The 27541-nt window shown below is 40.5% G+C and overlaps 2 protein-coding genes across 2 annotated transcripts; both read right to left on the reverse strand.

The window, feature by feature from the left end:
* Nucleotides 1–2398: 2398 nt before the first annotated feature.
* Nucleotides 2399–3337, reverse strand: LOC101389737 (olfactory receptor 10V1-like). Its single transcript, XM_004437771.2, has one exon. It carries the CDS (start codon nt 3335–3337, stop codon nt 2399–2401), a length of 939 nt encoding a protein of 312 aa, XP_004437828.2.
* Nucleotides 3338–12928: 9591 nt separating this feature from the next.
* On the reverse strand, nt 12929–17779 carry LOC101389481 (olfactory receptor 10V1-like). The gene is made up of 2 exons (XM_087423181.1): nt 17149–17779; nt 12929–13275 (listed from the first exon to the last, which is right to left on the reverse strand). Exons 1-2 carry the CDS (start codon nt 17777–17779, stop codon nt 12929–12931), a joined length of 978 nt encoding a protein of 325 aa, XP_087279307.1.
* Between the last annotated feature and the right edge of the window lie 9762 nt (nt 17780–27541).

The following is a 27541-nucleotide window of genomic DNA, read 5'->3' on the forward strand; positions in this document are numbered from 1 at the left end:
TACACTATTTTCTCAAAGAGCGTGGAGAATTGAAAAGTGCCTGGAATATTTCAATCACCAGTGAAATACCCATCTTGGTACTCAGCCTCAGCGAATGCAGTATTTTCAAAGTCGCTTCAACAGGATAAAACATTTCACAAGATACTCCAAGGAGTAAGAGAGTTTGGTGGTGACAGAGTTTAGAAAACATGGCAAAACACATCCTTCCTCTTAGAGAGTCATGACTGCACATTCGCATGTTACAGGCATTGAGTAAACCTTCAGTAAACCACTAGTTTTAGTTGATCAGCAGAGTATTCTTCACACTTGTTTGACCATATAACATTTAATTCCCCCAAACACCTATTATTCGACAGGACCAGTGTCCTACAGATAACACTGACCTATAGACTGCTGTGGTAGAACATGGGAGGGGCAGCCAGTTCTGCAAGTGAACCAAAGAAGATACTTTCAGACTCCTGTCTTTCAAAGGAAGAAGGTAACATTTCAGTTCTGTATAATACGAACTCTTGTCATGGTTTCTGCCTTTTAGGCCGGTGATACATTTTCAGAAAAAAAAAAAAAAAAGAAAAACAGGTTGTAGCACATTTTTTACGCTTTTCCAGATAAGGAAACAGAGGCGCCAAAAGCTGACTCCCTGTTCCTGTGCCCTTCCAGTGCCCTCCTTCAGAAATGCCCTTCCTGCTCCACTTTGCACACCTAGAGACCAGGAGACCCGTCACGGTGCAGCTCAAATACCACCTCTCCCGTCTAACTTGCCTTGATTCCCTTCACTGTCCCTCCTCTGGAAGTTTCTAGCATTGTATCACTTGGCCCTTGGTGTAATGGTAGTTTACGTTCTTAAATCTCACCAGACTTTTCACTTCCTTCAAGGAAGGAACTACCTCTTACCTCCCTTTCCATTTCCTGCTCCACCTAACACAGGTGGGTGCATAGTACCTAGCAGAGTTCAATAAATAATTGTTTACTGTCTTGTTGAATTGAATACGTCACTCAATAATCAATGCGCAGAAGAATGACTGAGCTTCCTCTACAAAGAGGTAGTAAACTATGCATGTTCTGCTGCCATTGCCTAGAGACAAATGATCATCATGAAAATGATTACCCTGCTACTCAGAGTCACGTTAATGAGTCCTTTCCCCTCCTCACCATACCCAGCCAGTGTTTGTCTCCACAGAAGTAGCTTTGCTTTATCTGAATCCAGATTTGAACCAACATTACCTCTCTCCCACCTAGAGATGCTAAATTAACAAATTTTTTCGTACTATGCATATATATCTAGTCCATTCGGGCTGGTATAACAATACGACAGACTGGCTGGCCCATTAACAACAGAAATTTATTTCTCACAGATCTGGAGGCTCGAAGTCCGCAATCGGGATGTCTGCAGGATTGAGCGAAGGGCCTTTTCCAGGTCGCAGGCTTCTCATTGTAGCCTCACATGGCAGAAGGGGCTAGGGAGCTCTGCGGGTCTCTTTCATAAGAGCATGAATCTCATTCATGAGAACTCCCCCTTCACGACCTAAGTAGCTCCCAAAGGCCCCACCTCCTAATACCAACAAATTGGGCATTATGATGTCAACATATGAATTTGAGGGAGACACAAACATTCAGACCATATCAGCTAGGGATAGACAGAAAGGGAGAATATGACATATGTGTGTGTGTGTGTGAGAGAGAGAGAGTATAAGACAGAGAATGAGAGAAAAGGGACAGAGAATGGGGAGGAGAATGGGCATGGGGAGAGCTACGTAGAGGCAGACTAATACAGAGTCAGAGATTGAGTTGGAGACAGATTAGCTCTGGGTATAAAGGTAAGAAAAAAGACCTACCCAAACTTTTCATCTCCAGTGCTTTCCTCATAACCTTTCCCTGGAAGAGAATTTAGGATTAAAGATAAGTAATTCAAAATGACATCAACTCAACATTTATACCATGGGAATCACGAAAGAGTGGTTGGGATGGTCCCAGTTTGATGTGCGTCCTCTTCTTGGCTCCACCACTTCCCAGATGTGTAATGTTTGGGCCTGTTGAGAACCTGAGAACTACATCTGGAGAGAGGTCCAAAGGAGGACACAGACTTTACATGAGATGGTGAGGATAGTAATAACGACCTTCACTGCTGTATCTCCCTTTAAAAGTCACAAAGTGTTTTCACAATCTATCTTTTGATCCTCATAACTACCCCAGAATATAGGTCTTTTGGGCATTTTAACCCCATTTTAGAGATGAGGAATCCAAGAGTGAGAAAAGGAAAATGACTTTTCAAAAATAACCAGGGAGAAGTAATAGTATAAAACCCACGACCTCTTACTCCCCAGCTCCTCATCTTGCAGAGTGTATCCATTTGTCTCTACCCAGCAATGCTGTAGAGGAACATCCATAGTGTTCCTTGTATTTAGGGCACCAGGGACCTCATCATTGCTCTCTTCAGTGCATCCTTCAGCTCTCTGTTCCTCATGCTGTAGATCAAGGGGTTCAGCACAGGGGTGATGAATGTGTAAACTACAGACACCACCTGGCCTCTCTCTGGAGAGTAGCTGGAGCTGGGGCACAGGTAGATGAGGCTTGTACATCCATACTGGAGCAAGACCACAGTCAGGTGAGAGGAGCAGGTGGAGAAGGCCTTTTGCCTCCCCTTTGCAGAGCGGATCTTCAGGATGGCAGGCACGATGAAGACATAGGAAAGAGTGATAAGCAGGAAGGGGATGGTGAGGACAATGAGACTGACCACAAACAGAGTGGCCTCGTGGACCTGAGTATCTGCACAGGCCAGTCTCATGACAGGGAGGACATCACAATAGAACAGGCTGATTTCTTCGCTGTTGCAGAAGGGGAGTCGGAAGATGAGCACAGTCAGCTGCATGGCCAAGGTGAACCCCAGCAACAGAGACCCCAGGGCCAGTTGGACACACAACCGCCAGCTCATCATGAGAGTGTAACGCAAAGGGTGACAGATGGCCACAAACCGGTCATAGGCCATGATGGCCAGCAGAATGCAGTCAGCGCTACCCAGGAAGATGAAGAAGAACATCTGGGCACCACAGCCAGCCAGGGAGATGAGGGTTCTCTCCGGGGACACGACGCTGGCCAGAGTCAGAGGGGCAATGGTGGAAGAGTAGCAGACCTCCAGAGCCGCCAAGTTGGCCAGGAAGAAATACATGGGGGTGTGGAGAGAACGGGTGATCCAGATGATGAGAGAAATGGAGACATTGCCACTGATGCTGACCAGGTACATAATCAGGAAGGTCACAAAAATCAGCATCTGCACGTCAGGGAGTTTGGAGAAGGGGCGAAAATGGAAGTGAATCATCCCAGTTTGGTTTGCATCCTCCATGTGTTCAATGCATTGGGCCTGCTAATGGCCCTGGTGCTGCCCCCTGAGGACAGATAAATGTCAGGACACGGCTCCTGCAGGAAGATCCATTCAACTCCTGGCCTCGCCCTTCCTTCATCTCCTTAACTCCAACCATCTTTATCTCCAGTCTAACTTCATCAACTCACTTCTACAACAGTATTTTTGCTGTTCTAATGACCCAGAAGTAGTTCACTACTGAAATCTTTTTCTTAATTGTGATAAAATATACATTACATAATATTTATAATTTTAGCCACGTGTAAGTGTACATGCCAATTCAGTGGCGTTAAATACATTACCAATATTGTGTAACCATCACCTCTATCTATACCCAAAACTTACTTGTCATCCCCAACAAAAATTCTGCGCCCATTAAACAATAACTCCCCATTATGTCCTCCTCCCAGCCCCTAGAAACCTCTATCCTGCTTTGTGTCTCTATGAATGTGCCTATTCTAGGTAACTCATGTAAGTAGAATCACAATATTTGTCCTTCTGTGTCTGACTTATTTCACTAAGTGTAATGTTTTCAAGGTCCATCCATGTGGTAGTAAATATCAAAATTGCATTCCTTTTCATGGCTGAATAATAGTCCATTGTGAGTATATATCACCTTTTGTTTATCCATTCTTCTGTTCAATGACATTTGGATTGTTTCCACCTTTTGGCTATTGTGAATAATGCTGCTGAGAACATTAGTGTAGAAATGTCTTTTCAAGTCAGCACTGAAATCTTAACCCACAGTATACCATTCCCAGACCTCAAATCTCTCTATTCCCTTAAGCCCTTGCCTGGTCAAGAGAACAGCATCTGGCATTGGACCACACAGGTTCTAATACCTGATGTGCCATTGACCAATGGTATGAGCTTGAGCAACTTGTTGAAGCTCTCTGCTTCAATTTCTTCATCTATAAAGACAACAATAGGACACAACACTTGAGACTGTTGTGAGAAGTAAATGTGTCCAGCCCCTAGTAAGCTCTCCATAAATGTTAGCAGTAATCATGAATACTACTCTGCTTCCACCTTTTCAAGACCACCTTGATGCCTCTAGTTTCCCCCAGAGAAGTCTCTCTGGGCTTTACTCTTTGCCCTGTCCAACCAAGACCTACGGTCCATCTGTCCCCCTAGTCTTTTGCCAATATTGTCACCACCCTTGGACCTTTGGCATTCTGCCAACCCTGTTACCTTCTGTAATATCCAACGTCTCTATTCCAGGTTGAACATGACGGAAGAAGATCACAAAACTCTGCTGACTGGTACCACAGTAGAGATACAGTGGCATTATCAACCCCAGCACTGTCCCCAGTCCTTGGAGTCAGCTCCTCCTTCTGGTCCCAACCAAGACTAGTGCAAACTTCCCTGGTCTCCTCAAGCCCTCTCTTCTGCTACCTCCTACTTCACTGACAGTAGATGACCCAGCCTCCAACTTCACAGAAAAAATGACAGAAGCTACCCGGAGGCAACTCATCATCATTCTCACTAGCTCTGGACCCATAATATTCTCTGTCTATCCATATATCCATAACGCAGTCTCATATGCCTCTCCAGACGTGTCCCTTCTCCTCTGCAAAGCTGATGGTCTCAACCCCTCCTGCTTCCTCTGGGATCTTGCTCCACATGTTATTCTCTCCCACCATCTCCAATATCGCCATCTGCTCCCCACTCTACAGCAATTTTATCTGCCATGTTAAAAAGTAACTTCCCTCAATCTTACATCATCCTCTAATGCCTCCCTGTCTCCTTCCCGTTACAACCATTTCCTATTCTTTCTGTAGCACAGGCAACCCGGTTTCCATCTAATTCCCTCAAACCACTCTAATGAAGGTCACCAATGACTCCCCAGTTGCTGAATCCAAGAGCTACTTTTGACTTCATCTCTGTTGCATTTGAGGCTGTTGGCTACACCCTTATTCTTGAAATTCCTCACCCGTGGCATCTGAGATACTATTCTATCCAGGTTATCTTCCTCCCTCTCTGGACACTCTGTTTCCATCACTTTCAGAGACTGTTCTTCCTCTCGGTGATTCACAAAGGGAAGGTTTTGTTGGTTGTTCTAGGTCTGCCACCCAGATCCACTCCCTACCCAGCTCTGCCCCACGGGAGGCTGGTCACTAAGGGCTGTGTCAGCCAGGCTCCCTCACCCTGTGGCTTTTGGTTGGGTTTGGCCAATGAGAGGTACTTTCAGGAGAATGAAGAGTAGCATAAAGAGAGGTAGGGTGTTTATCAGACACACACACACACATGCGCACACACACATGCAACCACTACCGCCTTCTCCCTCTACCACCATGGTTCTATGATCACAGCTCTGGTTGGGTGGCTCATCTTCCAAGGCCCCGGGATTTGCTGGTCTCCAGTCATGCTATTCCCACATCTTGCCACTTCAGGCCCAAACGTGGAAACAGCTTCCACCACTGCTAGTTCCTGAATGCCTCACCATCCCTCATAGATGCCCTTAATTCTGCCCTCACCTCTGTAAATGGTTCCAGCATTACACACCAAGTCCTGTCCACAATGACTAGCATAGACAAGGTTTTAATGGATGATTATTGAATGCATAAAGAAAAGGAATCTTAGATTTTAATTTATTATAGAATCTCTTTATCCAGTATTGTTTCTACTGCCTCGGATCAGTATGAAAGAATTTTATGGTAATTTATATAGTATTCAAAACAACATATCCCAACCACACACACACACACACACACAGACCACATCTACTGTAGAAACAGAAACTGACACTTGGTCTTCAAATGATGAAGCACTTCACATGCCACAGTAAGGGGGAGAAAACACTTTGCACCCTGAGGTAAACCAAAACTAACAGGATCCCCCTGGCTGGTTTTGGACCCCCAAAACAATGTATTTTTGCTGTGCTGATGTCTGAAGACATGTCATGACCTTTGCAAATATGATAATCATATAATAAGGTCGTCGTTGTTTTCCACCAGAAACAGAATAATTTTACCTTACTATCCTTGCTGATTTGCAGTTTTTTCCTTTGAGTGTTTGTTGTGTTTCTGTCTGGCAAGCCAATCCTTTAAAGTCTGACTCCCTGCATGCTTTGCAAGTAACATTTGTCTTTCCTTTCCTAAATCCTTCTTCCTCCTCGTTCTCATCTGTTTGTCACAGCCTTATGTGGGGTAGAAGGGCTGGAAAATGGATGGCATCATGGTAGGAAGATTCTCATCTGGAAGTTTCTAAAAGTATTGTTCCTTGAGAATTTTAATTCCTTTTCTGGGAGCAGCATTAGGAGCACACACCTTCCAGCCTCTCTCTTTATGCAGGGTAAGTGAAGATGCCCAGCACATCTCTACCCCAAGTATTTGTTCTCCGTGAATTAAACACTAAGGGGACAAGTCACTCACAAGGAAGGGAACTACTATCTATAACCAGGGATCTCACAGCCCCTTTAATGAAGTGTTTGCCTCTATTTTCACGTTGTTATTTCTGTCCCCTCCATGTACTCCAAGTTCCATGAGGGCAGGGACCGATGGGGTTCTGTTCTTAACTAACGCCCAAGACCAAGCACACTGCCAGGCGCTATGTAACTCTGTACTGACATGAACATTGGAGATTCACTGAGGCTCCATCAATGCCAGTGACTGATATTCAGTACTTTTTAAGTAGAAGTAATCATCTCCATTTTAGTACTCTGATACTAAAGAGGCATATCCTTTCCAGAGAAAAAATCAGTAATTTAAGAAGAGTTTTTAAATGTTATATGCATTGAATCAGTACTCTCACATGGAAGGATCTATCCTGAGGAAGTATTCTGGAATATGGAGCCAAATGCGTAAAGACGTGCAATATGCTTTAATAATTATTTTTTAAAGGGAAACAAATCGATTGCTTAACAAAAGGTAACATTCTGGTCACTTGAGGTATATTCATATGATCAACTATTATATTGCCATTAAAATTGTTATGATTATGGGGTTCAATGAAGTGAGAAAGTGTTTATAATAGAATCTTAAATGAACAAAAATAAAGAGGCAAAATTGCATACATAGTGTGACACCAATTATGTCACCAGCCTAAAAGGAAACAACAAACTCTTAATGCTGTTTTTGAGAAAAATGGGAGATTACTATTTTCTTCATACTCTTCTCCGCTTTTCAAGTTTTCTGTAAAGAGCATGTGTTCGTATGTTAGATTATAAAACTGTTTTTGATTTTCAAAATTCCCATTTGAAAGACAAGGAAACTGAGGTTTCAAAACACACCCGTGATTATACAAACAGTAATTGTCAGAACCGGGATTAACACCTAGATATGGACACAAAATCTGCACACTTGCCAATGATGCAGTCCAAGATTGTGCTAAATCTAGTATTTATGTATTTATGTGTTTGTTCATACCCAGATATATCACAGTCTTGACTTGGGCTGAGTCATTAACTAATGCCCAAGACCAAGCACACTGCCAGGCGCTATGTAACTCTGTATTGACACGTGTTATATATTTACTTTCCCTTCCTTCCTTGCTTCCTTCCTTCTTTTTTTCTTCCTTCCTTTTTTCCTTCCTTTCTTCCTTCTTTCCTTCCTTCCTTCCTTCTTTCCTTCCTTCCTTCCTTCTTTCCTTCTTCTCTATTTCTTTATCCTCATTTCTTCCTGAAGTCAACTGTTTAGACTTGGGTCATAATTCTAGCCCATTGAGATCTTATGGAGAATTCCAATTCTTTGCTCCAATGAATGATCAATCTCTTCCCACTGTCATCTATAAATTTAATGAACATATTTCCCAAAGCTATCACTGTGCATTAGACCATGGCTACTGGAAGCCACGTCCCTCATGCACACTACCCTCAATAACCCTCAAAGTTTCCTTTAGAACATCAAGCAGTTTTCAAGTAAGTTTAAAAATAAAAGGCTCTCAGTATGGAATGTCTCCGTAACTGTTAAAAGTTAGGAATTCCATTACAACAAACAATCGCATTGTTTATATAAGGGATGTTCAACATTCCTCAGATAAAGATTCATCTGAGTGCTCAAAGCATTCCCCACACTCTCACCCAGACACACACATTTCTCTTAATGAACACACGTATATGTCACCCTACTTGACCATAAGAGCTACATAATTCATGTTTCTCTTTCTGCCTTAGCTGCCACAAAGTCCAAAACTAAGTTCTATATTCAAGTGCTTAGCATTCCTCAGACCCAATCTCTCCATTGTTATTTAATTTTGCCTTTCATACTGTGCAAGTTGATTTTAATCTTATTGTAGCTAGGGTTTATTGTAAAGCACCTTATTTTTAGGAGCATTCAAAGCATAAGAAATATATTATACAAATAAAAAATTATTCTTGCCTTTTGTGTCTTCATCCAAGGCACTGATGAGTGAGAACTCTCTCCACTCTCCACTCTCAAGTTTGCGTCTCATCTGGACTCTTCTCAATGGGATAAAAATGACAGTACTGTGAGCTTGATTGTGGTTAAATGCTCTCTTCCATTTCTGCTTTATTCTGCCTTTGCTGCTACACAATTCCTTGCTACTTGAAGGTTGGATGGGGAAACTCCAGGTCTCTTCTTACACAGGAAATATAAACCCTGAGTCATGTTGCATCCTCTTTGATGAGTCTCTTTTGTGGTATCAGTACTGCCTCCAAAGACTTGGAGAACATTCACATAGAGAGCCTTTTCCATAAAGACCTTTGCATATTTTTCTACCTTTTTTGCTCACAAGGTATAATTAAGAGGCTGTTCATGCATTCACTTGACAAGTGTTTATTGAGCATCTACTATCAACTAGGCATTGAGTGTGTAACTTGGAAACTGAGTAGATTACACTATATTTTCTGGGTGTCCCAGCAAAGCATGTACCCTTCCTAAAAGAAGGTGGATAACTCTTTCACCACTCTCAGGCAACCTAGGAAATTGGTCACATTTCTAGGGAGAGACAGACTTATCCTTCTCTCATCCTCAGCAGTGGAGTGGCTGTTTTGAAGACTTTTTTGTTGTTAGTGTATTTGGCATAAATAATGTCACTCTATTGGCCCTGGGAGGTGAAAGTATTGTTCCAATTCATTAGTAACTCCACCCCAGGAAGCCCCTCACAGGATCAGGAAATCCCAAAGTCAGTAGGGTTCATTGGTCCATTCTCCAGGGCCTAGACCACACAACACTCAATCAGCATGGTCTTCCCTTTACCCTCCTTACCTTCTGCCTAGAGAGGTGGGTAACCACATCCTTCCCTGAGGCAGAGTGAAGCCCAAGGCGGCATCCTCTTCTTAATATCTTGGGAATCGTGGAGATTGAATCTCTGAGAAACCACCCAGCACTGAGGGAAGCACACATCTAGATACCATTAATCCTTCCCTGCTGCCTCTTCTCAAGGGAAGAACATGGGGCTTTGGGACTTGCAGAGACAGAATTCTGGGTTCTCTCTCAGCTTTCACTCCTTCTCATCTCATTTCCAGAGAATTCCATGGCTATTTTGGTTCAATAAAGCCCCAAGAGGCTAACTAGACCATCCCCTGTAGGTCAATGTTTGAACACAAACATGAGTTGTTTGGGGATATAATATTCTAAACTGGTTTAATTGCTACTAGACTTAGCTATATTTTAATTATTGCTTAAATGTTTACTTTCCAAGTTTGAGAGACCTTAGCAAGATATACAGTTTTAACTTATCCAAGTAGAAGTTAATTACGTGCAGCTAAAGAAATTCTAAGAATCCTTCAAACCTCAGCCAAGCGTCCCCTGTTAAATGAAGCCATATTCTGATACACACATCTTCCCCAACCCTCTTCCAAAAAGGATAAATCACTCCCTGCTCCATGCTCTGTGGTGGCTTTGTCTTCACCCCAATTATAGCACTTATTGCTCTGTACTGTGTTTATTGTATTACTTGTTATTCCACCTCTGCTAGGATAGGTCCTCAATGGGAGCAATAATTCAACCAGATATTGCATTGCATTGCCTAGTGTGATGCTAAGCACCTAAGAGATGCCTGGTATTCATTGATTGCAGAATGTTATAGCACTAGGCATTATTTATGTAGTCACCAAATATTGTCCAAGACCTTGCCACTCTCCCTATAAATGAAATGTTTTATACCAGTGGTTGATAGTGATCCTGGTCAAGGCTATTATAAAATGTAGAAAAAAACTTTCAAACTTCAGTCATTAATGAGCAACCTTCACGATTTATGTTTTATCTGAATTATTGGTATTATTTACTTAATGTTTTTCTTGACTTAAATTCAACTCACTTTTTGTTACATAACAATGTGCGTTGTATCAGTTACATTTTCTATCTCTCACTTTTAAGTAAATACAAAAAACTGTTTAAATGCTTATTTATGTGTCACCTAAAATTTTCACTTTGAGAACCAGTAACTCTAGAATCATTGTTGAAATGAATGTCCGCAGGTGTGTGTGCGTGTGTGTGCATGTGAGGGGGGGAGGGAGGGAGGGAGGGAGAAAATTTGGCAGGAGTTTGTCAAAGCAATTTGAAAGAAAAATGCAAAACAATCCTGAAGAAACACTACCAGCCATTTGAAAGTCTAATTGTGTGTATACTGAGCTGGAACGTATTTCAGAAAGGATAAGTGGTCAAGTGTCCACTCAGAGAAGACCAAACAAGACCCTTCTATTGCTCTAGAGCAGAAGTTGCAGGCTGCTGGCTCACATGCTACAAATAGGCCGTGGATGGATTTTCAGATGGGTTGTGTTCAGCAGTTTTGTCATACCGCCTTCAAAGCTTCAGATCGCAACGCAGCAGAGCGGCTGCCGTGCTGGACTGGAACTCAATTTGCTTGGAGTCTAGACCCTTTCCACTGCAGCCAGAGCCACAGTCATCTCTGAGTGACACTGTGGGCAATTTGGCCATACTTAATTATTAATTCTAGCCACACACAATTGTTTTTAACCTTTCTCTTTCTTCTTTCTTTAAGTTCTCCATTTTTTTCTCCCAGTTCCATTTCTCTCTCTCTTTCTACTTCTTTTGCCTTTATTTCTCTCTTTTTTTCCTATACCCCTAACTATGGTTTTCTGCTTGCTGAATTTATTGTGCCTGTATGTTATAAGTACCAAGTAAATATTCATTTTTTAAAAGCTGCAGGGAGAAAAAGCTACTGACATTAGCAAGTGGCACCAGACTTTAGTCATCTTCTGATCCTTCTTCTAGGATCAGACTCCAGGTTGTTTGGAAGAGAAAGTACATGACTGTATCCAAGGAGGCTTTGAGGCTATTTCCATGACCAATGCATCATTTTCTCCCAGGATGCTCTCTCCACATTCCCCACTGGTTCACTGAGTGCTTCCAGCTGACCCCAGCATTCAACCTGGTCTCCCAAATGCCACCATAAACCACAGCGGACATAGTTGGCAGATATGTGCTATCTCTGTATGGGCTGAGGGGGGTCAGCATTCTTGCTGTTGATAGATGAGGCCTTGACCTTTTCTTGACCTGTCTCTGACTTCTCCAGGAAGAGTAAGCAGAGACACACTCCAGCAAATGCTCTGTGGCCACAAAGATCATTTTCCTTGCCAAGAGCAAAGACCAGGAGTGGTGAGCTCTGAGTTACACTACAAAAAAGAAATCATTCAATCATTTGGTTTTTACTATTCTTTCTCGAAGTTTCTTAGCTTTTAGGTCAAACTCATCTGGGTAACAATTAAATCTTAAAATATATCGATCAGCATTTGTGCTCAGTCATGTGCAGAAGGGCGTGAGTCTAATGGGTTGCATTTTCAATTTGCTCACGAGTTTTTCTTTCTCACAGCCTGGACAGACTCATTTCATCCAGGGCTGAGGGATCACTCTGTCTGGTACCACTTCCCTAAACACTTGCTGTTGGTCATTTATACAACCATTTCCCTAAGAGTGTTCCCAGAAGATGTCTACATCAGGTTAATTAGATATTAAAGAAAGAAGGAAAGAATTCTCATGATGAAATGTTTTTGGAAGCCCCAGCCCTACAAAGATTGCTCTGCTATAGAACTTCCCAGGTAACGTGCCTGTGAATCTTTAAGAGGAAGGTAAAGTATGCACTTTTCCTATCCTTAATTACCCATGGAATTTTTTTTTTCCAGGCCATCTGAGGGAAGTAGGGCAGCATTTTAAGAAATGCTGATTTATTCTAGAAGAGAAGTTGATACAACTTCTTATGGTAGCTCCCTCTCAGTAGCATTTCAGAATTCTAAGATCTTTGTGATATTGAGACTTGGTTCATTTGACCTGCTAGCTTCCAGTCACCTAAAAAAGGTGAATAAATTTTAGGAAAAGCAAGAAATGGATTTTATTTTTAGGGAGCAATAGAATCAAATGAGACTCAGGTCATCTAAGATCAGACACTGCAATTCACAAAGTACTTTTATATCCACAGTCTCACTTGATGATCTTGTCTACAGGTCTCCCAAGAAGGCTGATTTTATAGATGGAGACATTGTGGCTTCACAGCCAGAAAATCGACACACAGTAACAAAGGAAGAACAATAGAATTTAAAGCAATTCCTGAACCTTAGATCTTTTTCCCTTTAGCTTGTAATCTTTCATACAGTTCATCCAATTTTCTTTTGCACGTAAGAAAAGTTGTTTGATTGGTAGTATCCAGAAAGAATCAATGTGCTCTGAGCAGCAAGAACCTTGTAATTTCTTCTTTTTTTAGAGCATCCTTAAGCAACTTGTTTCTCATGCTGTAGATCAAAGGATTCAGCACAAGGGTGATGAATGTGTAAACCACAGACACCACCTGGCCCCTCTCTGGAGAGTAGCTGGAGCTGGGGCACAGGTAGATGAGGCTTCCACATCCACCCTGGAGCAGGACCACAGTCAGGCAGGAGGAGCAGGTGGAGAAGGCTTTGTGCCTCTCCTCTGCTGAGTGGATCTTCAGGATGGCAGCCATGATGAAGACATAGGAGAGAGTGATAAGCAGGGAGGGGATGCTGAGGATGGTGATACTGACCATATAATTTGTGTGATAATTTAACATTTACAGTTTCACTTATATTTCATTTTAATCTTATAACACCTTACTGGATATGTTGGGCAGTATTTAACTCTTCAACTCTGCAGATGAGGAAACCACAATTCACAGAGTTCTGAATTGACACGTCCAAGTTTGCACAGCTGGTCAGTGCTGATCTGGGATTTTAATCCAAGACTCCTGACTTCCTATTTCATCTCCTTCCATCAATGTGGGTGAAGATCAAGAAGAGGACTTGAGTGTCAACAGGGGCCCATCTAAAGCTAGTTAGAGGGGCGCGGCCCCATGGCTTGGCAGTTAAGTGCGCGCGCTCTGCTGCTGGTGGCCTGGGTTCGGATCCCGGGAGCGCACCGACGCACCGCTTCTCCGGCCATGCTGAGGCCGCGTCCCACATGCAGCAACTGGAAGGATGTGCAGCTATGACATACAACTATCTACTGGGGCTTTGGGGAAAAAAAGGAGGAGGATTGGCAATAGATGTTAGCTCAGAGCCGGTCTTCCTCAGCAAAGAGGAGGATTAGCACAGATGTTAGCTCAGGGCTGATCATCCTCACAAAAAAAATAAAATAAAATAAAAATAAAGCTAGTTAGAGCCTGCCTGATTTTTTTTGGTTAAAAGAGGGAAGGATTTCTTAAATAACTACCTCCTATAAACTAGTTAAGCAGTTAGTTCAGGCTGTTATAACAAAGTACCATAGACTGGCTTGCTGATAAGCAACAGAAATTTCTCACAGTTCAGGCTGGAAGTCTGAGATCAAGGTGTCAGTATGGTTGGGTGAGGGGCCTCTTCCAGGTCACAGGCTTCTCATTGTATCCTCACATAACAGAAGGGGCTAGGGAGCTCTATGCTTTTATAAAAGCACTAGTCCTATTTATGAGGCTCCACTCTCACAATCTAAGCACCTCCCAAAAGCCCTACCTCCTAATACTATCACATTGGGGATGAGATTTCAACATATGAATTTCGAGGGCACACAAACATTCAGTACATAACGGGCCACTTCCTTCACCTAGCTAATGCTGCTAGGAGTCCCTCCAGTATGCTCAGACAAATGAGTAAATAAAATTAAATTAGAATATAATGACATTATTTTGTACTTTTCAAATCTAATTCCATTGGAATCCCCTTATGAAATTGGCTTAGGCTAATGGATGTGTAATGAAAGAAAAGAAAATCTATCATGTCCAAATCTTGTAAAGTAAATGTGAAACTTCTTGCCTCATTATTATTGCAGAATATATGTATTCCAACTCTTTGATAGAACTATAACCAGGAACCCTCTCTTCTCCAATTTCTATCAAGAATTTGGTTGAATAAAACAGTGTTTGTGGAGCACTTCCTGAAAGACATGTTGGCCAACCAGGCTCTAACAGTTTAGGTCCCTAAAATCAAGTTAGAAAATCAGAGAGCTATATCCTTCTATTGACTGTGATCTTCCCTTACAGAACTGCTTTAAGTGACTTGACCATCAATATCACACCATCAGCTTTACATTGAGAATTAGGCCTAGAAAATTCATTTCATAGTTACTGGATGTTATAGTGGTTAAGGTCACAGGCTCTGGAGTGAGACTCTGCCAGTACTTACTAGCTGTGTGATCTTGGGAAAATTACTTAACTTCTCTGATGCTCAGTTATTTATGTGTAAAATAGGGATAATGATAGTACCTTCCTCATAAGATTTTGTAGTAATCAAGTGAGTTAATGTGTACTAAGCACTGGAAACAATGTCTGGCACATACTTCAGTGGTCAATAAATGATAGCTAGTGTTATTATTATAATTTTTGGTGTGTTGTTAAATATGCCATATTCTCCTTTGAAAAGCTGTGAGAAAAGATTCCATTATATCTGAGATTTAACCCAAAAAAAGTGCTAGATTTCTCCATATAGTTGTATATTATTATCATATGAACACTAAAATTCTCAAATTTAATTGTATTTTATTCTTTCCCTTGACTACTAGGAAGCTCAGACACCTGTAGGTGACCACTATATAAACTGCAGAGGAGCACATGGTCTTCATTTCTGCATAGCAATCTTACCATTAAATTCCTCATAATCATGCCTGAATTTGTCCTTTACCCCAGTCTTCTTGACTACATGTTTTTAACTTTTGTATTAGACATATTTTTAAGCTGGTTCACCTCTCTAGTGGAAAGATATTGGCAATAGAATAAATTAAAAATAGTTGAAGTAATTTATTAATTTCAACAAATACCATTGTTATCAACAAAATATTTATTGAACTTCCACACTAGCACTATTAAAAAAACTTGTATGCTCCTGCACTTCTTAATGTTGCTGTCTGGTCAAGGGCCCCAAGAATTCTTGTCGTCAGGTTTCCACATTGTTTTTCTCCATTTTTCCCCTTTTTTCTGTGTAGAACAATCAGGTCTGGAATGGAATGGCCTTTATCATCTATTGCATTTGCAACACCTAGAAGAGTATAGGATTCTTTTCTTTTTCTCTTTTAAGGAAGATATCTTGAAATATCTTTCCCTACTCTCAGTTCTCCTAGTCCCCTCCACCAGTCTCCATAACAGCCTTGCTCATTGCCTATTGTGGTTTTGGGATTCTCCTGTGAGGATCACAGGAGCCAACCTCTTGTGATGAGAAGCAGCTGACTCTATGATTTTGGGAAGGGCCGATATGACCATCAGGAAGGCGAGACTTGAACAACTTAGTGAAAGCTGTTCAATTGCAAGTGACTGAGGACTTCAAAGAAATATATATATATATCATGGCTTACTCTGTATTTTCCTATTATATTTTTACAGATCTATTATCTCATCTGACTGTCATTCCAAACCCTTGAGGTAGGAGGACTGGGGTTATTATTATCCTCTTTTTACATAAAGGAAAGATCAGGGCTCAAGTTCCTGTCTCAACACTAAGGCTAAGTATTTACTTTGTTAACAGCACTGTGACAGAAAATACAAAGAAAGAATAAGATATTTCTTCTGCCCAAAGGGGCCTTATAGACTTATTATAGAGGCAATACCCAAACGTACGAAACTCAGTTGTATGAAAAGAAGCATGATTTCATGAAAAGAGAAAAATCAGATAGAGTGGTCAGATGGATTTTATTAAGTCAGTGGGACTTGAACAGGCCTTAAAAGAGAAAGGTCAAAGGACATTTGGATATGTGAATCCATTGCCTCTGCACACCTTCAGGGATATAGGCCCTTAAGAAAGGTAACAGATGGCATCCATTATATCAACTGTTGTCATCACCCTATCCATCCATTCGTTCATTGTTTTCTTCACTGACCTTCCTATGCTGCCTTATTCTAAGCACTATGATGAGAGAGTAGGCAGAGGCCAATCCAGGGCTTCATCATTGGAACCTAATAAAAAGTGGAGGAATTAGTACTCATGAGCATTTCACAGGCTGAGACAGCCATGGAGACAGTCACCTCTCCATTCCTTCCTTTTTTCTTTTGAGTTTCCTGTCCTTCAGCTCATGCCTCTACTCCTGGTTTGGGGAGTACTTTTTCTAGGAAGGAATATTTCTGGCTTCTTGAACCAGCCCATTCTTACCATAAGTCTCCTTACTGCATCCATCACCTCTTGATTCCTTATGCTGTAGATCAAGGGGTTCAGGACTGGTGAGAAAAAGGTATAGATAACAGCAATGACTGGCCCTCTTCTGAGGAGTAGCTGGAGCTGGGGCGAAGGTAGATAAGGGTGCAACTCCCATACTGCAGGAGAACCATGACAAGGTGGGAGGAACAGGTGGAGAAGGCCCGGCGCTTTCCCTCCACTGAATTCATCCTCAGGGTGGTGAACACAATGCAGCCATAGGAGAGGCAGATAAGGAGAAAGGGGATGGCCACAGCAGCCACACTGATGGCATAGAGAGCTGCCTCGTGCATGTGGGTGTCTGCATAGGCCAGGCGTATAACTGCAGGCATGTCACAGAAGAAGTGGTAGACTTCGTTGTGGCCACAGAATGGAAGGGGGCAGATGAGAATGGTCAGAGGCAGTGACAACAGGAATCCCAGCCCCAAAGAACCTAAACTCATCTGTCCACAGACTTGCCAACTCATGATGAGGTTGTAACGCAGTGGATGATGGAGTGCCATATACCTGTCATAAGCCACGACAGCAAGCAAGATCCAGTCAGACCCTCCAAGAAGGATGAAGAAGAACATCTGGGCCCCATAACCAGGGAGAGAGATAAGCATCTTCCCCATGGAAAGGATGCTAGCCAAAGTCAGGGGAGCAATGTTGGTGGAGAAGCCAATCTCCAGCATGGCTAGTGCAAAAAGGAGGAAGTACATTGGAGTATAGAGGGAGTGATCGCGCCAGACTATGAGCCCAATGGTGACATTTCCAATGAGGCTTCCTAGGTACAACAGCAAGAAGGCCATGAAAAGGAGGGAAGCCACTGCTGGGTCTGTGGAGAAGGGGTGGAAGTGGAAATGCACCGCTCCTGTCTGGTTTTCCTCGTCTATTAGACCTGGTACAAGGAAGGAAGTCATGGGCAAAGTGACTCTCCTGTGGCCTTGAGCCTGGGACAGATCCAGCTGTAGTAAAAACACAATCTGCAGCCACTGAGTCCTCATCCTCATCGCGTCCTTTGAGGCGTTCGGTTATTGTTATCTTGCCTCCTCCACTGCTTAATCCACTGGCTGTGTGACCTTGGAGAAGTTAGAGACTTCAGCATTGTCATTTTAAGATTTTATTTATTTATTTTTCCCCCCAAAGCCCCAGTAGATAGTTGTATGTCATAGCTGCACATCCTTCTAGTTGCTGTATGTGGGACGCGGCCTCAGCACGGCGGGAGAAGCGGTGCGTCGGTGCACGCCCGGAATCCGAACCCCGGGCCGCCAGCAGCGGAGCGCGCACACTTAACCGCTAAGCCACGGGGCCGGCCCAGCATTGTCATTTTAAACGTAAGAAAGAGTAGAACACCTGCCTCAGAGTGCTGGTGAAAATAAATGAGATCCCCTGTCTGAAAGCGCCAAGCCTGATGCCAGGCATGCAATAGGTTCTCCATGGGGTTTCCTCTCTTCCTATTTTCATTCTTTCCTTGATCTTCATTCCTTCTTTTTAAAAGCAAACCCTCTTGATCATTCTCATATCTCTTCATTACTATGATTATCCAATCATCACAAGAATGGTTTAAAAGTACATATTTATATGAAGAGTATACGATTCTCATATCGAGCCTAGAAGGCAGGCAATACAGGTGTTCCCTTTACCTGTTACAGACGTGGAAACCAGAAACCCAAATAAGTTAAATAGCTCACACTGCTATCCTCCCCATTCCCCAAACTCAGAATTTTGGTATTGTATTTTTTTTCTTAAACCTTCCACAATCTAATTTTTTTTTTCACCGAATATTAACCCTACTCTTGTTTTAACTTCTTTCATATATCCACCTTCACTTGTGCTTTTATGGTGTCCATCCTAGACGGGGTTTTTATCCCCTCAAGTGTGGCTCACCGTCCCACCAACCCAACTTACCATACTTTTAGATTAGTCTCTCTTAAACACTTTTTACATCATACTGCTTCACTCTGACCCTAAGCTTAAAAAGTAAAGGAAACCCAATTTTATTTGTCAATTATACCTCAATAAAGCTGAAGGAAAAAAAGTAAAGGAATATCTTATTCTTGTGGTCTCACATATAATTATTACAGTCTGATTCCCAAAATATATGTATAAGTGAAACTAGCACAAGTTACTGGGAGGTATAACTTCAGGAAATCATTCGAGGAACATGCTCCACTGCCTCATCTCACCAACCACAACTTTGTTCTAAGTCGCTCAGTCCTTATACACAAAACTCCTAAATTTTATTGAGTTTTAATTTGCTGCAAGGTAGACTTGCATGTGTATATAAGTACTTCCCTATGTTTATGGATTACCTTGTCAATTATATTCAAATGGCCAAAAGATAGCAGCCTACAGAGGGGTCTTTGTATTGATCTTCTCAAGGGATACTCAGAGAGGTCAGACCATGCCAAAAACACTTTTCCACTAAAATAGAGGGGCAAGGCAAAAAAATACAAATTAAAACATTCAGCCACCATTGATTTTTTGTTTAACAAGTGAGCCAAGTTTTAATATTGTGTTTTCTTTTGGTTTGGTTTTTAACAGTGGTCCTCAATGCTGGTGAAGTTGTGGAGAAACAAGCATTACCAAGCTTGCTGGTGAAGAGGTGAAAGGCTCAACAGTTTAGGAAAATAATAATATTTCTTAATGCTCATGTTTTGTCAAAATACTAACAGTTTTCCAAGCTGAATAATGCATACATAAGCACTCATTATACTATCCTCTTAATTTGCATAGGTTTGAAATTTTCCAAAGAAAAAATTATCATTTTGACTTTAAATATGGTTATTACACTTCAGGAGTCTAAGATTAGAAACTAGTCTGACATATAATGACAATAACAACATCAACAAAACCCTTTTCACACAAGGTAAAAAACCACAGAATAATTTTTATTTTTTTGGTGAGAAAGATTGTCCCTAAGCTAACATCTATGCCAATCTTCCTCTATCTTGTATGTGGGACGCCGCCACAGCATGGCTTGATGAGTGTTGTGTAGGTCCGCGCCTGGGATCCAAACCCACAAACCCCCACTGAAGCAGAGTGCGTGAATTTAACCACTATGCAACCGGATTGGCCCCTGAAATCACAGAATAATTTTAATAGGGAATAATGAAAACAACCTAATACAGGATGCCAGATTCAGTTGATGAAATACCATGCAATTGTTTAAAATTATATTTATAAAGACAATGTAATAACATGAAAATATTTGTGATAATACTAAACAGAAAATGAGATTAAAAAATTATGATCTCCACACTGTAAAAAGAATCCGGTCTCTGAGTGATGACCCTGAAAGATTTTCTTCCTATTCTATATTTTCCAATATTCTTCAATAAGCATCAATACTCTTATGATTTCAATTAATTACAAATTTATAATATGATAAAAGGAGAGACAAGCAATGTCATCCTCAAACTGTGGAGTATAATATTTTGGAAATTTTTAGAGCAAAGTAAATAATTTATACAAAATCTTTTCTTAAGAAAAGTGTTTGTCCAATCGCAATTGATGACTATATTTTCAGTAAGAAAAGGGTCATTGCATGCATGCAGAGTTAGTCCTTCATTCAGGTAACATCATTAATCCCTGGAACGGAATTCAAGGAAGTTTATTTTTCTAGCCAGCCAGCCTTCCCTGAATGCTTACTGCAGAACAACCCCTGTACATCAACCATTCTACAGAAACAGCCCAACCAAAGCCACCATGGCCAGATGCACCACGCACCTCATATGAAGGTCCTGATATGCAGGCTTGAAGCTGGCTCTTTCACACTAGGTACACGGTCAACACATCCCCTTCACACTACATTGTTCACTCTTGAGTTATTTGTGTATATGTCTGTCTCCCTGACTACACAATACACTTTTCGCTTCTTTGAGGACACCTTCTATATTTTGTTTGTCTTTACACACACACTCCCACACAGTTTGCGGACAGTAAAGGCAATTCAATTTTTTTAAATAGTTAAGCCTGCTCGACAAAAGCCAAGTATCCTGAGTCACAGAAGGGAAAACTAAAAGAAAGAATAAGACCAAAATATTAGCTAACATGTATTGAGTGCTGCTGATGTCTTGTGCACTACAAATAATAACAACTAACATTTATTAGGTGTCCAGGACTATTCTAAGCACTTTATGCCAATTAACTCATTTACTCCTCATAATAAATTTTAAGGTAGGTGCTGTTATTGTCCTCATTTTACAGATGAGAAACCAAGGCACCAATTCAACTCTGGTTGAAGATTTCAACCCAGGCCAAAGACTGCAGATTGCAAACACTTAACTGTTACTCCATGTTGACTTGCCATCTGTCACCTTTACATGTGTAAGCTTTATATATATGGACTTGTGGGAATGGCATTTCTATATGCCATTTACAGGAGACAGTGCATCATCTACTAGTTGGGAATCTTAAAAAAAAAATTCAGGCACTTAATATCCCCATTGCTGGGAATTAATTCTAAAGAAGCAAGCCAAAGGGGTGAAAAAAGTATTCATGTAGAGCTATTTCTAGCAGTATTGTTTCTGTATCTAAAAGAAGGAAGCAAATCACACAACCCACAAGGAAATAAAATGTCAATTGTTTAAAAAAAAACATTAAATAATACGGTGTGTGAATGCAATGGATTAAAAGGCCTTTGCTAAGAAAAGAATCCGGAAGACAGTGATGAACTAAGGGATGTGTAAATAGAGGAATGTCAGTTTGAAAATAAGCAAAGAAACCGAATACTCTACCCATCACAATCACAGCAGTTTGAAACATCTTTATAACCGGACCAACACCATAAGAGACCATAGACAGTTATAGATATGTGCTGTTAAGAGAAAAGAGTACCTTTGCATGTTTTTTGCAAATTTTTTGTACATTTGTTTAATCCCCTAAATAAAAAAATAATAATAAAAAGGAGGGGACCCACCATCAAGAGGCTTTTTCTAAACAAAAGCCGAAACTTACCTCAGGCTACTTAAAAATCACAAGGAGGCTAAGTTAGCAGAGGGTTCTTGAAGCATTTATTTCCCTCAGAGCTTGGAAATATTATGTATCACTTGGGGACCAGAGCGGCAAAGCCGCTGGAGGCTCCCCAAATTTCTCCTCTCTGAGGGATGCCAGAGCCCAATGTTCACCACATCACGTGTCTCCTTCACAGGAATCCCCATCGAGTTCATTTATTTAACATTTATTTATTGAGCACTTACCCTGTGCTCCTGACACTGATGTAGGGAGTGGAGTTACAGCAGTGAACAAGAAAGAAAAAGTCCTTGGCCTGGTGAAACTTCCATCCTAGCAAGAAAGACCAGACAGTGAATAAGAAAAAATAAATAATATAATTTTAGGTACAAGTGCTATGTGGAAAATAAAGCAGAGTAATAGGGGAGGCAGGTGGGCAACTTTAGCTAGAGGAGTCAAGGAAGACCTCTCTGAGAGAATGACCCTTAAACAGAGCCCTGAAACACATAAATAAAAAGAACAAGAGCAGGGCTGGCCGGGAGGCATAGTGGTTACGTTCGTGTGCTCCACTTTGGCGGCCCGACGGTCACAGGTTTGAATCCCGGGCACGGACTGATGCACCACTCATCATGGTGGCATCCCACATAAAACAGAGGAAGGTTGGCAACAGATGTTAGCTCAGGGCCAATCTTCCTCACCAAAAAAAAAAAAAGAGAGAGAGAGAGAGAGAAGATACAAGATTATTATGTTCTAGAGATCTGCTGTACAATATTGTGCCTATAGTTAACAATACTGTACACTTAAAAACTTGTTAAGAGGGTAGATCTCATGTAAAGTGTTCTTACCACAACAAAAAGTAAAAGCAAAATAATTTTACACGGCAGTCAGCATGTGTAAAAAAAAAAAAGAGTAGGGAAAGAGCATTCTGGGGAAAAGAATCAGCACTTGCCAGGGTCCTGAGGCAGGGTTTATTTGGCAGGTTTAGTGAACCACAGGAGGAACAATGTGGTTGGAGGGATGGAGGGGAGTAGGCGATGGGGAGAGAGGAAAGAAAAGAAGTGAGAGAGAAAGGTAGCCACAAATCATGCAGAACCTTGAGGGCCATAGTTAGAAGTCTGAATTCCATTATAAGTGTTATGAGAAACTACTAGAGGTTTTAAGAAGGAGAGCAATATGACGGCCCTTGTGTTATAATGAGGTCATTCAACTATGATGCAGAGAACAGACTAGAAGGGAAGAGAGGAGGCCAGGAGACTGTCAGGAGGCTGGATCTGCCATGGAAAGTCTGGCGGCCCCAGAATCACACTCACCCAGCTCCTTACTTCTACCTCAGCTACTTCTACCGAAGCTCAATTATGTGGTGGTCTGGGTAGATGTGAGAAAAAAATATGTGATTCCCCTCTCTGACAGATTACTTTATCTGACTCGCTTCGTAAAAAAAACAAGTAGTTTGGGATGTTTTCTACTGCCCTCGGCATTTCCCTGGGTGTCAAAGCAGAAATCCAAAGAACACTTAACCTGTGAGAGATATTAATGGAGTTGACAGTTACTGGATCCTTGCTATGGGCAGATTTTTCTACTAAGGATGTCACTTGCATTATCACCGACGATTACCTCCATTTTACAGATGATGAAACTTTCAGAATTAAATAATTTTTACCAAAATTAGGTACTTCAGAAGAGGCAAAGCTGGGAATAGAACTCAATTTGAAGGACTTCAAAGCTACACTCTAGACCACCATTTGCAATGGATACACCTGCTATTCAACGTACGTTATGTGGACCAGCAGAATCATCATCAGCTGGGAGCTTGGGACAAGTGTAGAATCTCGGGCCCCACCCAGACCTTCCTAAATCTCTTAATAAATACAGTAGTTTTAAATTAAAATTCATTACATTTTCTAGGTGTAAAATCATATCATCTGAGACCAATTATTTCCTTTTCTTGTCCTACTGCATTATTTAGAACCTCCAAAAAGTGTTGACTAATCATGGTGATCGTGGGTGTCCTGTCTAGCACTTGATATTTTATAAACATAGTTTGGTTATCCCACCACTTAAAATGATGCCTGCTGTGAGATTTTAATCTTTTTCATATGAAGAGTCAGCACACCATAGAGAGTTAAACTCTACAGCAGGGGTCAGCACATTTTTTCTGCAAAGTCCCAGAGAGTCTATATTTTACGCTTTGTGGGCCATACGGTCTCCGTCACAACCGCTCAACTTTGCTGTTGTAAGACAAAGCAGCCACAGACAACAGGGAAATGAATAAGCATGGCTGTGTTCCAATAAAACATTATTTACCAAAACAAGCAGCCTGCAAAGGTGGCCTGTAGGCTGCAGTTTGCTGATTCTTGCTTTAGTGTGGGACAGCATAGGTCTGAATGCTGGTGCCATTACTTGCTAGTTGTATGACGTTGGGTAAGTTACTCAACATCTTGGTTCTCAGTTTCCTTATCTGAAAAATGAGGGTAATAGTGGTACCTCCTTCATAAAGTAATTGTGAATATTAGTTATATGTGCAAAGTACTTAGAAGAGTGTGTATGTCAGAAGCAGCATTCAATAATAGAAGCACAAGAGCAGAAATCTTCTCTGACTTATTCACGATAGTACTCCCAGTTCTCGGCACACGATAAGCACTCAATAAATATTTACAGAATTACTAAAAGTTAACTAGTATATATTTAAATAGTCTATTTCTATTCCTATTTTATTCAGAGCTTTCATAAAGAATCTCTGCTGAAATATATCAAGTAACTTTTCAGCATCTCTGAACATAAATGTATTATTTGCCACCTCTATTCAACATAATACTGGAAGTCCTAGCCAGAGAAATTAGGCGAGAAAGAGAAGTAAAAGTCATCCGAGTCAGAAAAGAAAAAGTAAAATTATCTCTTTTTGTGGATGACATGATCTCATACATAGAAAACCCTAAAGACTCCACAAAAATACTGTCAGGGCCTATAAACAAATTCAGCAAAGATGCAGAATACAAAAGCAACGTACAAAAATCAGTTGCATTTCTATAAACTAACAACAAACTATCTGAAAAGGAAATTAAGAAAATAATCCCATTTATAACAGCAGCAAAAAGAATAAAATACTTAGGAGTAAATTTAAATAAGGAGGTGAAAGACTTGTAGACAGAAAACTATAAAACATTGATGAAAGAAGTTGAAGATGACGTAAATAAATGGAAAGATAACGCGTGTTCATGGATTGGAAGAATTAATATTGTCAAAAGGCCCATACTACGCAAAATTATCTACGGATTAATGCAATTGCTATCAAGATTCCAATGGCATTTTTCACAGAAATAGAAAAAACAATCTTAGAATTCATGTAAAGGAACCACCAAAGATGCCAAAGAGTCAAAGCAATCTTGAACAAGAAGAACACAGCTCAAGGCATCACACTTCCTGATTTCAAATTATATTGCAAAGCTGTAGTCATTAAAACAGTATGGTATTGGCATAAAAACAGACACATAGACCAATGGAACAGAATAGAAATCCTAGAAATAAACCCATGCATATATGGTCAACTAATTTTCAACAAATTCGCCAAGAATACACAATGGAGAAAGGACAGTTTCTTCATTAAATGGTGTTGGGGAAACTGGATATCCACATGCAAAAAAATGAAATTGGATCCTTATCTTATACCATACACAAAAACCAACAAAAGTAGATTAAAGACATAAACATAAGACCTAAAACTGTAAAACTCCTGAAAGAAAACACAGGAGGAAACCTCTATGATATTGGTCTTGGCAATGATTTTTTGGAGATGACACCAAAAGCATAGGCAACACAGGCAAAAATAAATAATTGAGATTACATCAAACTCAAAAATTTCTGCACAGCAAAGGAAACAATAAAGAAAATAAAAAGGCAACCTACAGGATGGGAGAAAATGTTTGCAAATCATATGATCATATGCAAATCAATGAGGGGATAATATCCAAAATATGTAAGGAATTCATACAACTCAAAAGGGAAAAAACACAAATAATGTGATTTTAAAATGGGCGAAAAACCTGAACAGACATTTCTCCGAGGAAGACAAACAATGGCCAAAAAGTATATGAAAAGATGTTCAATATCACTATTCATCAAGAAAATGCCAATCAAAACCACAGTGAGCTATCACCTCACACCTGTAAGCATGGCTATTACCAAAAAATCAGAAGATAACAAGTACTGGCGAGGATGTAGAGAAAAAGAGAACCCTTATATACTGTTGGTGGGAATTTAAATTGGTGCAGCCATTATGGAAAATAGCATGGAGGTTCCTCAAAAAATTAAAAATAGAACTACCATATCATCCAGCAATCCCACATCTGGGTATATATCCAAAGGAAATGAAATCAGTATCTAAAAGAGATATCTACACTCCCATGTTCACTGCAGCATTATTCACAATAGTCAAGATATGGAATCAACCTAAGTGTCTATCAACAGATGAGAGGATTTAAAAAATGTAGTATGTATAGATACGACGGAATATTAGTCAGCCTAATGAAGAAGGAAATCCTGCCATTTGTGACAACATGGATGAACCTGGAGAAGACTATGCTAGGTGACATAACTAGACACAGAAAAACAAAAACTGAGTGATATCATTCATATGTGAAATCTAAAGAAGTTGAATTCATAGAAACAGAGAGTAGAAGGGTGGTTACCAAGGGTTAGAGAGTAGGGGAAATTGAGAGACGTTGGCCAAAGAGTACAAGCTCTCAGTTATAAGTTGAATAAGTTCTGGAGACCCAATATACAACATGGTGAATATAGTTAATGATAATGTATTATATCCTTAAAATTTTCTAAATGAGTAGATCTTAAGTATTCTCACCACACACACACACAAAAGTAACTATATGAGGTGATGGATATATTAATTAGCTTGATTGTGGTAATCATTTCACAATGTATATGTATATCAAACATCATGGTGTACACTTTAAATACATACAATTTTTATTTGTCAATTATACCTCAATAAAGCTGTAAAATAAAATATCTGGAATGAATATCTGTATTGGAAGTAAGGTTGAATAAAATCAGTAGCTCTCAACATTCTGTGCACCATACGAATTTCACAGTATTTTCTCCATGAACACCACAGTAATAATTTTAAAACTAATACAGGGTAAGACAACATGATAAACTGCACATGCATTATCTCATTCAATCTCCACAACTACTCTGTGAGAGAGGACTATCATTCTCATTTTACAGATAGGGCAACCAAGGCTTAGAAAGTTTGATTAACTTGCCCAAGGGCATAAATCCAGTCAGTGGCTGGGCCAAGGTTGACTCCAAGTCTGCCTAATTCAGATCTACTCTTTTAACCATTCTTATACATATTGCCTCCAATCCCCACATTTTGAAAACTACTATCTGCCTAATTCTATCTTTTAAACAAACACAAAAAATAAACAGATAATAATAGTAATGCGTGTATAAAATTATCCCAGGAAAATGTATGACATATGTTAGGACTTTCGAAATATAACAATTACCTTGAAAACTCCATTAATAATCTTGAAGACCCTTTGAGATATGGGGATCCAAGATGATATCTGCTAGAATCACCTCTAAAATCCCTTCGAATTCTATGATTTCAAGAATGACCGTAAAAAAATAAAAAAACAAAGAAGCTCTAGATGGTCCCTCATTTCTCCCAGGGACACTGAAAGACATGAAATTGGATGAAATCAAACAAA

Source organism: Ceratotherium simum, chromosome 34 (assembly GCF_057802395.1).
Source record: "Ceratotherium simum simum isolate JZ-2026a chromosome 34, ASM5780239v1, whole genome shotgun sequence".
NCBI classification, from domain to species: Eukaryota; Metazoa; Chordata; class Mammalia; order Perissodactyla; family Rhinocerotidae; genus Ceratotherium; species Ceratotherium simum.

Coding starts and splice junctions, on each gene's coding strand:
- LOC101389737 (XM_004437771.2), bottom strand. CDS start 3,337: ATGGAGGATGCAAACCAAACTGGGATGATTCACTTCCATTTTCGCCCC.
- LOC101389481 (XM_087423181.1), bottom strand. CDS start 17,779: ATGACTTCCTTCCTTGTACCAGGTCTAATAGACGAGGAAAACCAGACA. Junction 13,276..17,148: donor GCACGAGGCAGCTCTCTATG/CCATCAGTGTGG, acceptor ACACAAATTATA/TGGTCAGTATCACCATCCTC.